Genomic DNA, 9861 nt, shown 5'->3' with positions numbered 1-9861 from the left:
TGAATTGGTGGTTGGTGAAGCTTTACGAGTCCCAAGCAATGTTGAAGTTACTGACCAAATTGGAGATGGTTTTACTGTTGCAAGGCTTGAAAATAAGGAATTGAGAATTTTGCTAGGTGAAGTTGTGAGCAACGAGAAAAAAAAAGGTGTTTTTTTTTTAAAAAAAAGTTTTCACATTTTAAAAAACTAATTTATAAAGTAACATAAATAAAAAAATAATTAAGAATTTAGCACAATTGAGAAAGTTTAAAATGACTTTCATGAATTTTTTAACAGAAGTTTCAGGAATAGTCTACTCTGCCATTAATTACATGTTAAAAAAATAACAAAAAATAACAATTTGTACAATTATAAATAATCAATACTGAAAAAATCTTCCACTTTTTTTCTATACTTTGCAAAATATTTATCACATATAAAAAAATTATTTGCAATATAATTGAAACAGGCAAATTACAAATAATTTTTAAAATATTATTAAAAACCCTAACACATTCTTAGTTATATTATTATAATGATAACCCTCATAATCATAAGAAAATGTTTTTTTTTTTGTGGTCAGCATTTTATCTATCTCCACTAGCTTCTCATGTAAAAATGTCAAACTCCTAATTTTTTAAATAAACAAGAAAAACGTCTCACGGCATATATATATATATATATATATATATATATATATATATATATATATATATATATATATATATATATATATATTTTGGAACTTTTTATAGTATAACACCAGTGCAGGACAAACATCCTCCTTTCCTTCAAGCTTCAATATTTTTATAAACAAGGTAGGATTTTGACACTTGCTTTCCGACAAATCGAGTGTTTTATCGTGTGCCGTAGACGTAGTTTGCTGGATCAAAAGTTCATTCACACCTAATTAGTCATATGTATTGATAGAAATTAATTTTTATCGTGTGCCGTAGGCTTCTTTTGTCTTTTATGTAGCTCACGTGCAATGAAGTAAAATAAATTTGGTTGTCCTTGTTTTTAAAATATTTTTTATTTATAAATATATTAAAATAATATATATTTTTTTAATTTTTAAAATTTATTTTTTACAACTGCAAGCACAATAAAGCAAAAGCTTTGGTTTTTTTAGTGATGCCCGAATGCGGTTCGATGAAATTCCTCACAGAAATATATAATTACCGAGCGTTTGCAAAAACTGCATTGCGTTTGCTGTGTGTCAAGGCAATACTTTAATGGGCTTTGATTTCCATGGGATAGAAAAGGATAAATTTTTGTATCTTGTATTTGTTCAAGTCGGAACCTTCCAAATAAAAGGAAGACCAAGTCAAGAAAAAATTATGTCAAGAGTTAAGTTTAGCCAAAATTTCCCACGTCATTAGTACTCGAATGTATTCTGATATTCGAGGCTTGAATTTTCCTCACGCATTTTATTTTGGTTTCATTTGCCGTGAAGCTAATATATCACATCTTCAAGAGTGAAGCTATTTGAATGATCATGTCTAAAATGGAGATTCCAGGCTTGAGTTCAAAAATACTGTATTCACTTTTCTTGCTAATAATTCATTTCTCTATTGCTTCATGTTTACTCGTAGGAAATGAGACAGATAGACTCTCCCTGTTAGCCTTTAAGACTCAAATTAGTGATCCCCTTGGAAAATTGAGCTCATGGAATGAATCCTTACACTTCTGTGAATGGTCAGGAGTTATCTGTGGGAGGAAGCATCGGAGGGTCGTAGAGCTTGACCTGCACTCTTCCCAACTGGCAGGCAGCCTATCTCCCCACATCGGCAACTTGAGTTTTCTCAGGATACTTAACCTGGAAATAAACAGCTTCAGCTATCTGATTCCACAGGAGCTAGGGCGTTTGTTTCGGATCCAGGAGCTAAGCCTTGGGAACAACACATTCAGCGGTGAAATCCCTGTCAACATCTCGCGCTGCACAAATCTCTTGAGTATTGGATTGGCGAGCAACAATCTCACAGGAAAGCTTCCTGCGGAATTTGGGTCACTGTCAAAGCTACAGGTACTTAATTTCCAACATAACCATCTGTTTGGTGAGATTCCACTTTCATATGGAAATCTCTCTGAACTTCAGATAATTCGTGGAGTGCGGAATAATTTGCAAGGAGGGATTCCCGACAGTATTGGGCAACTAAAAAGACTAGCAGACTTTACATTTGGTGTTAATAGTTTGAGTGGTACGATCCCTTCCTCCATATACAATATGTCATCCCTTGTTCGTTTCAGTGCACCACTTAACCAACTTTATGGGATTCTTCCTCCTGAATTAGGCCTAACTCTTCCAAACCTCGATACCTTTAACATTCACAGCAACCAATTTAGGGGACTAATTCCATCTACCCTATCCAATGCCTCGAAAATTTCTGATCTTCAACTTAGAAACAACAGCTTCACTGGAAAAGTGCCTTCTTTAGCAGGCCTGCATAATCTACAGAGACTGGTACTTAATTTCAATAACCTTGGAAACAACGAGGATGATGACCTGGGCTTTCTCTATCCCCTTTTCAATACTACCAGTTTGGAAATCTTGGCGATAAATGACAACAATTTTGGAGGGGTGCTGCCTGAAATAGTTTGCAACTTCTCCACTAAGCTCAGAATAATGATAATAGGAGAAAATAACCTGCGTGGAAGCATTCCAACTGAGATTGGAAAACTCATCGGCCTGGATACTTTGGGCTTGGAATTGAATCAATTGACCGGCATTATACCAAGTTCTATTGGCAAATTACAGCGTTTGGGTGTTTTTAATATCAATGGAAATAAAATATCAGGAAACATCCCATCTTCTCTGGGCAATATCACTTCCTTGCTCGAAGTTTATTTGTTTGCAAATAACTTACAAGGTAGAATCCCATCAAGTCTTGGAAATTGCCAAAATTTGTTGATATTGCGTCTCGATCAAAACAATTTGAGTGGTTCTATACCAAAAGAAGTACTTGGAATTTCATCATTGTCCATGTATTTAGACTTGGCTGAAAATCAGTTGACAGGTCCCCTTCCCTCAGAAGTGGGTAAGCTGGTAAATCTTGGAGGTTTGAACGTTTACAAAAACAGGTTATCTGGTGAAATTCCCGGAATTCTTAGCAGTTGTGTGAGTTTGGAGTATTTGAATTTGGGGGCCAACTTTTTCCAAGGGTCCATTCCTGAGTCTTTGAGTTCCTTGAGGGCACTTCAAATTCTCAATCTCTCCCACAACAACTTGAGTGGAAAGATTCCCAAGTTTTTGGCAGAATTTAAGTTGCTGACAAGTTTGGATCTTTCATTTAATAACCTTGAAGGTGAGGTGCCTGTCCAAGGAGTCTTTGCTAGGGCCAGTGGATTTTCAATGTTGGGAAACAAAAAACTTTGTGGAGGAATGCCTCAGCTGAATCTGTCCAGATGCACATCCAAGAAGTCAAGAAAGCTGAAATCTTCTACCAAGATGAAATTGATAATTGCAATTCCTTGTGGCGTTGTTGGAATTATCTTGGTCGTCTCTTACATGCTTTTCTTTCTCTTGAAAGAGAAGAAAAGTAGGCCAGCTTCAGGCTCCCCATGGGAAAGCACATTTCAGCGAGTAGCCTACGAAGACCTGCTTCAAGCAACCAATGGGTTCTCCCCTGCAAATTTAATTGGCGCAGGTAGTTTTGGATCTGTGTATAAGGGAATCCTCACATCAGATGGAGCAGCTGTTGCAGTGAAAGTATTCAACCTGCTACGTGAAGGAGCTTCCAAGAGTTTCATGGCGGAATGTGCAGCCTTGATAAACATCAGGCACCGAAATCTTGTAAAAGTCTTAACAGCGTGTTCTGGCATTGATTTTCAAGGCAATGATTTTAAAGCTCTAGTTTACGAGTTTATGGTGAATGGGAGTCTAGAAGAGTGGTTGCATCCTGTTCCAATATCTGACGAGGCACACGAGAGAAGAGATTTGAGTCTCCTTCAGCGGTTGAACATCGCAATTGACGTGGCTAGTGCACTCGATTATTTACACAACCATTGCCAGATTGCCGTTGTTCATTGCGATCTAAAGCCAAGCAATGTCCTTCTTGATGGTGACATGACTGCTCATGTCGGTGACTTTGGATTAGCAAGGCTCCTCCCGCAAGCTTCCCATCAGCTCTGTTTGGATCAGACAAGCTCCATTGGTTTAACAGGCACCATTGGCTACGCAGCCCCGGGTAATATTAGAATTTTCCTTCCATTATTTACCTTTCAGTTTACAACTCTTGGTCTGACTTCATGTGATTTACATTGAAAGCTTCAATTTCTCTGCATTATATATGTATATCTAGAGCATGGATTCCCTTCTAAAGACCTACTGGCCATTTCTATGTCACATTAAGTTTGGAATGTTCGACTAAATATTTGATTTCTTGCAACCATTTTATCTGAACTGTAGAGTATGGCCTTGGAAGTGAGGTGTCGCCTTATGGGGACGTGTACAGCTATGGCATCCTATTATTGGAGGTGTTTACCGTAAGGAGACCTACGGATGGCTTGTTTCAAGACGGCCTGAACCTCCATAACTTTGCTAAAACGGCTTTGTCAATCTCTGTGGCCGAAGTTGTGGACCCAGTACTTGTAACAGAAGCTGAGGAATCGAGTGGCGATGCCTCTCGTAGGATGAGCCATATTGGAAATCATATGGAGTGTCTTGCTGCTATTGTCAAGGTTGGAGTGGCTTGTTCTGCAGAATTCCCAAGAGAACGCATGGAAATTAGCAGTGTTGCTGTCGAACTGCGTCGAATCAGGCACATTCTTCTGGGACCTCAGACTCATGGGAAGCGCTAAATTATTGCTGCACCAGAAGGTAAATTTCCATCATTTGATTAGTACCTGGACAGCTAGAAAGGATGGCAGTCAGGAGGCAACCCTGTACTGCGCATTCTCGTTTCTGAGAGCTTCATGTTACACGCACAAAATACTAGCATATATGGGCATGTCTATCTCTTACAAGCTGGGTTTTCTGCTTACACAGCATAAATAAGTTGCAGTATCTACGAGAACATTTTCAGATGGTCCATTAATTTGTCAATATTAACTACGCCAAGAAATAATTAATGTATTGCAGGTCTGTGATCAGGATATCAGAGTGCCAATGAAATACTTGAGGATCCAAAGGAGAATAGATGCCATCATCTAAATGGTTGAAGAATTGGAATAAGACTTCCCTCGTGTTGTCACAGGAACTTGTTTTAAATTTCAATGTGTCACTGCTTGCTTTCAGTTTAGAGTGCCTTGCTGGTATGGTAGTCTTTCCAGTTATGTTCACTGCATATTTGTAGATGAATTATGCTAGTGTTTCGATGGATTTAAGGATGGAATATCTAGTGATTGATACCACTTTTTAGTTTTAATCTCTAGCAATAGCAGCAGGAGATGGATTTAAAAATTACAAGACATCATTATCATCAAATAAATGGTTTTTCAACCTTATACTGAAACGATATGAGCACATAACAGGTGGCGGCCCGAACCTTGCAGCATGAACAGCCCAGCCGAAAACTTGCCGAGGTAAGAAAATAAGAAACACGAAACCCACTTCTGAAAAAACCTCAAAATCACCCGTCTTTCTATCAATTTGACAAATCGGTCCCACGTAAAAACAATTTGGTCAAAATTTAGCTCGTGTTTATAAAAATTAGTTAATTAACCAACTGCACTAAACTGCATTAAATTGGGAAATTAATACCAATTAAAATTTATGAATATTTTTAATAAATTGAAAATATCCGTTTTTCAAGAAAATAAAAAATCGTGAATTTTTTTATTAAAATTTAGCATCAGTATCACTCGCCCTGCAGGATATAGTTTTAAAATTTTTATTTTGACACGAACAAGAGGAACAGTCGGGGCCTAAAGATGCAGCTACGCATTAGCCAATTATTTCAAGCTGCAATGATGAGTGGAGAATTTGAGCATATAATAAGCTTTTATTTAGTTTAAATCCAACCGCAATTGCCTATTGCTATGATTGTGAGGTTGAATAAGTTCTGAGTGGAAACATGCATAAATAGTCTCCTCTATTTTCATTTTGTTTTTTGTTTTTATGCTCAACTAATTTTTAGGCATGGACATTAATTACCATTTGCATCATAATTTTTTTATTTTTAAAAAATTTATTTTTAATAACAACAAATTAAAACAATATAAAAAAAAAGTGTGAAGCTAGAAAACAAAATTTAATACACGGTTGAACTGCAGTGAAATGTGGATGAAATGACTGAGTTTATTGCCAACCATTGCATTACAACTAGTTCTCTCTTACACAGGTGCAAGTCCTGGAGCAAACACAAACATACGAGCAGGAAATTAAAGCGTTTCCAAGATTCAGGTAGTTCTCTCTTCTGCTACACATGTGCCATCCACAAATGTGAAGATATTGGCACCAGTAGTGCTCCCTTTTGAGCACCAACTTCCATTTGCTACCTTGATGAACTCACACTCACTCCCATGTAGTGCATATAACAGAATGTGAACTAATAAGAATCAGATTGATGAATCATCTCTAGGTCTGAATACTGGCATAATGATGGATATCGATCAACTGTTCCTTCTGGTGAGAGAATGATTTCATGCTGTCCAATGCCAGGCCTTCTTGTTCCAAGAAGAATGTCCCTAATTCGATGCAATTCAGCCGCAACAGTGCTAATGGCCATCCTCTCTTTTGGGAGTTCTGCAGAACAAGCAAGTCCTATCTTGATAGCTTTTATAGGTCCTGCAAGAAAACAAAGTTAATCTAAACAAAAGCAAAGAATTCCTTGTTGATTAGTGGATAAGTAACTTTGGGTTTTATCCAAAGAAGGATAATTGTTTTTTTTTTTTTCCCATAAAGACAACGTTGCAGTTGCAGTTGCAGTTGCATGATACCTCTATAGTTGTGGAAACTCAAATCATTACAAATGCATTAATTTCAAAACATCATACATATGATTGTGAGAAGCTTAACTCTTGCAATTAGGCTGGACCGTGTCTGTTTTTGTAGGCTTGAAACTAGCTAGATTAGACGGATCCTGAAATGGCCATGCTGTTTTAAGACCAGGCCGGCATATTCAAATGGAAACCCATCCGTTTGTTATTATGGAAACTGAAATGGACATTTCTAAGCAAATAACTGAGAAGCCCAGAACAAAGGAACCTGAGAAGCCCAGAACAAAAAGCCCAGTATCCACAAAAGAAAATAGAAAAGAGGTAAGAAACGGGCTAAAAGCCCAGCATCACAGTGACCAAATAAAATTAGCATCACCACAAAATTTATCACCACCGTCAAACCTTAATTTGTTAAACAAAACAACAATCTCACAAGTTCAAAAGAAAATATTTTTGCATGGCGGATGAAACTATATAATATATTTGTCATGTACTTATGTATGGAAAGCCACTGTTAATTTGAGATGTAATTTAAAAGTTTTTCACAGATAAATTATGAAAGGAATAAATAAAAATGACTTTACATGATATTTCATAAAAGAAACACAAATCAACTTTTAAAAGATATATAGTATAATTCAGAATTCAGAGATCAAAAATTTTAACTTCTGATTAAATCAAGATTTTCATTAAATTTTGTAATAAGCTCCTGGTCTAAATTAAAAGTTGTTTCTAACCAAAAATATCTATGACTTTCTATAAATAAAGTTCTAAAAGAAAAGCTGGAATTAATTTATAAAAAATCATACTAAACATAATCAAATTATTAATGATATAACCATTTGTTCCAACTCAATCCCAAGAACTCTCTAAAATGACTTTTAGGTTATGCTGTTTGTCGAAGTATTAAAAAATGGGCTCTGTTTGATTTAATGGGCATTTGAAGTTTGTTTGAGCAGGCTTTGGTAGCCTATGGGCCTTCTAGATTTGTTTCCTTTGTTCCATGCAAGTTTCCATTTCAGTCCACCCGTTCTTTTTTTGCGTGGTTCTCCACCATGATTCTGCCGGTGAGCATTCGCCCTCCTCCCGTATAATTTACAAGAAAACATCAACCCAGCTTACTCAGACTTAGCATTATAATGATAATTTAACCAAATCTAATAGCTATTGGTTCAAATAATTTGAAGTCATGTTTTTTTTGGGATAGTTCTTTTATTTAATACATAATTTATAAGGTATAGATATTAACAAATTTAATTTTAAATTCGATCTACGAAGCACACAGGCGAAGAGATTTGAGTCTCCTTCAGCGGTTGAACATCGCAATTGACGTGGCTAGTGCACTCGATTATTTGCACAACCATTGCCAGATTGCTATTGTTCATTGCGATCTGAAGCCAAGCAATGTCCTTCTTGATGGTGACTTGACTGCTCATGTTGGTGACTTTGGATTAGCAAGGCTCCTCCCACAAGCTTCCCATCAGCTCTGTTTGGATCAGACAAGCTCCATTGGTTTAACAGGCACCATTGGCTATGCAGCAACGGGTAATATTAGAATTTTCATTCCATTATTTACCTTTCAGTTTACAATCTTGATCTGACTTCATTTGATTTACATTGAAAGGTTCAATTTCTCTGCATTATATATGTATATCTAGAGCATGGATTCCCTTCTAAAGACCTACTGGCCATTTCTATGTCACATTAAGTTTGTAATGTTCAACTAAATATTTGACTTCTTACTGTCTATTTCACGACAAGTATTTGCAACCATTTTATCTGAACTGCAGAGTATGGCCTTGGAAGCGAGGTGTCGCCTTACGGGGACGTGTACAGCTATGGCATCCTATTATTGGAGGTGTTTACCGGAAGGAGACCTACGGGTGGCTTGTTTAAAGACGGGCTGAACCTGCATAGCTTTGTTAAAACGGCTTTGTCAATCTCTGTGACCGAAGTTGTGGACACAGTACTTGTAACAGAAGCTGAGGAAACGAGTGGCTCTAGTGCCGAGCCTCAACTTACTTGCTGATGGGTGCATTGTATATGTTAGTTATTTTTTATTAAATAATATTTATATTTATTCTATTATTAAAATGTTTCTTAATCAACTTTATATATATATATATATATATATATATATATATATATATATATAAACAATGTTGAAAAGACCAAGACCTTTTGTTCTATAATGATAAGATCTAAGGGCTTTCTGGACTCAAAATTCTCCATCAAACGTTTGCTCATGCTTGCGGACCTAACCCATTGTCTGAAGTCAATCATAGCATTTACATCCATCCTTTCCCTCTGTATTTGTATCAATAGCACAGCACTGCCAACCACATGTTTCTTCATATATTCATCTCTAAAATGGAGCAACCACGCCTGTTTTTTCTCATAACGTGTTCATTTTTCTTGCTCTAATGATTCCATTCTTTTGAAGAGTTAAACTTCTTGAAAAGTACAGGGAAATTATTTCTTGGTTGCAAGTTGCAAGATATTAGAGTCCTGTAGTAGTAAAATTGTTTGAGGATACTATTTAAAAATGCATTTGCATTGATTTTATGTTCTATAATGATTAACAAAATAACTAAATTTGGTATTGCTGAAATTTTTATAATTTTTTAAAAAATAAATTTAAAAAATTATTAATTATAATTTTTTTCTAGAAAATTTAAAACAAAACTGTGATTTATATTGTTCAACTAACACTTTTAAATTTAAATTTAAAATAAAATACATACAAGGCACTACGTAAACCAACAGAGACCGAGTCGTGAGTGCTTATCCAAAGTTGACCAATATAAATCACAATTTTTGGGCCAAGTGGAAGACACGTGATAGTGATATTTAATACAATGAGGCCCAACATGGTGTCAGTGCCCATCTAATTTTAATGACAAGGGATATGCCCCGCATCCCCAACATGGGCTGACAGCAAGATACGTGGATTAACTAAGAGTGTGTTTGGTATTGCGGTAACTGTTGTGGTTGTGATTTGAA

The 9861-nt window shown here is 36.1% G+C and overlaps 2 protein-coding genes across 2 annotated transcripts; both read left to right on the top strand.

Moving 5' to 3' along the window:
* Window positions 1–1486: 1486 nt before the first annotated feature.
* Window positions 1487–5345, top strand: LOC133704084 (putative receptor-like protein kinase At3g47110). The gene is made up of 3 exons (XM_062128825.1): window positions 1487–4166; window positions 4388–4798; window positions 5060–5345. The coding sequence occupies exons 1-2, from the start codon at window positions 1487–1489 to the stop codon at window positions 4777–4779; spliced, it is 3072 nt and encodes a 1023-aa protein (XP_061984809.1). The 3' UTR covers window positions 4780–4798; window positions 5060–5345.
* A 1735-nt stretch (window positions 5346–7080) lies between these two features.
* On the top strand, window positions 7081–8887 carry LOC133705766 (receptor kinase-like protein Xa21). Its single transcript, XM_062131153.1, has 4 exons — window positions 7081–7179; window positions 7818–7925; window positions 8229–8403; window positions 8649–8887. The coding sequence occupies exons 1-4, from the start codon at window positions 7081–7083 to the stop codon at window positions 8885–8887; spliced, it is 621 nt and encodes a 206-aa protein (XP_061987137.1).
* Window positions 8888–9861: the final 974 nt, after the last annotated feature.

Source organism: Populus nigra, chromosome 10 (genome assembly GCF_951802175.1).
Source record: "Populus nigra chromosome 10, ddPopNigr1.1, whole genome shotgun sequence".
Taxonomy (NCBI): Eukaryota; Viridiplantae; Streptophyta; class Magnoliopsida; order Malpighiales; family Salicaceae; genus Populus; species Populus nigra.
This window is presented reverse-complemented; position numbering and strand designations above follow the sequence as displayed.

Coding starts and splice junctions, on each gene's coding strand:
- LOC133704084 (XM_062128825.1), top strand. CDS start 1,487: ATGGAGATTCCAGGCTTGAGTTCAAAAATACTGTATTCACTTTTCTTG. Junction 4,167..4,387: donor CATTGGCTACGCAGCCCCGG/GTAATATTAGAA, acceptor TCTGAACTGTAG/AGTATGGCCTTGGAAGTGAG.
- LOC133705766 (XM_062131153.1), top strand. CDS start 7,081: ATGGACATTTCTAAGCAAATAACTGAGAAGCCCAGAACAAAGGAACCT. Junction 7,180..7,817: donor CAAAAGAAAATAGAAAAGAG/GTAAGAAACGGG, acceptor TTGTTTGAGCAG/GCTTTGGTAGCCTATGGGCC. Junction 7,926..8,228: donor TCTCCACCATGATTCTGCCG/GTGAGCATTCGC, acceptor AACCATTGCCAG/ATTGCTATTGTTCATTGCGA.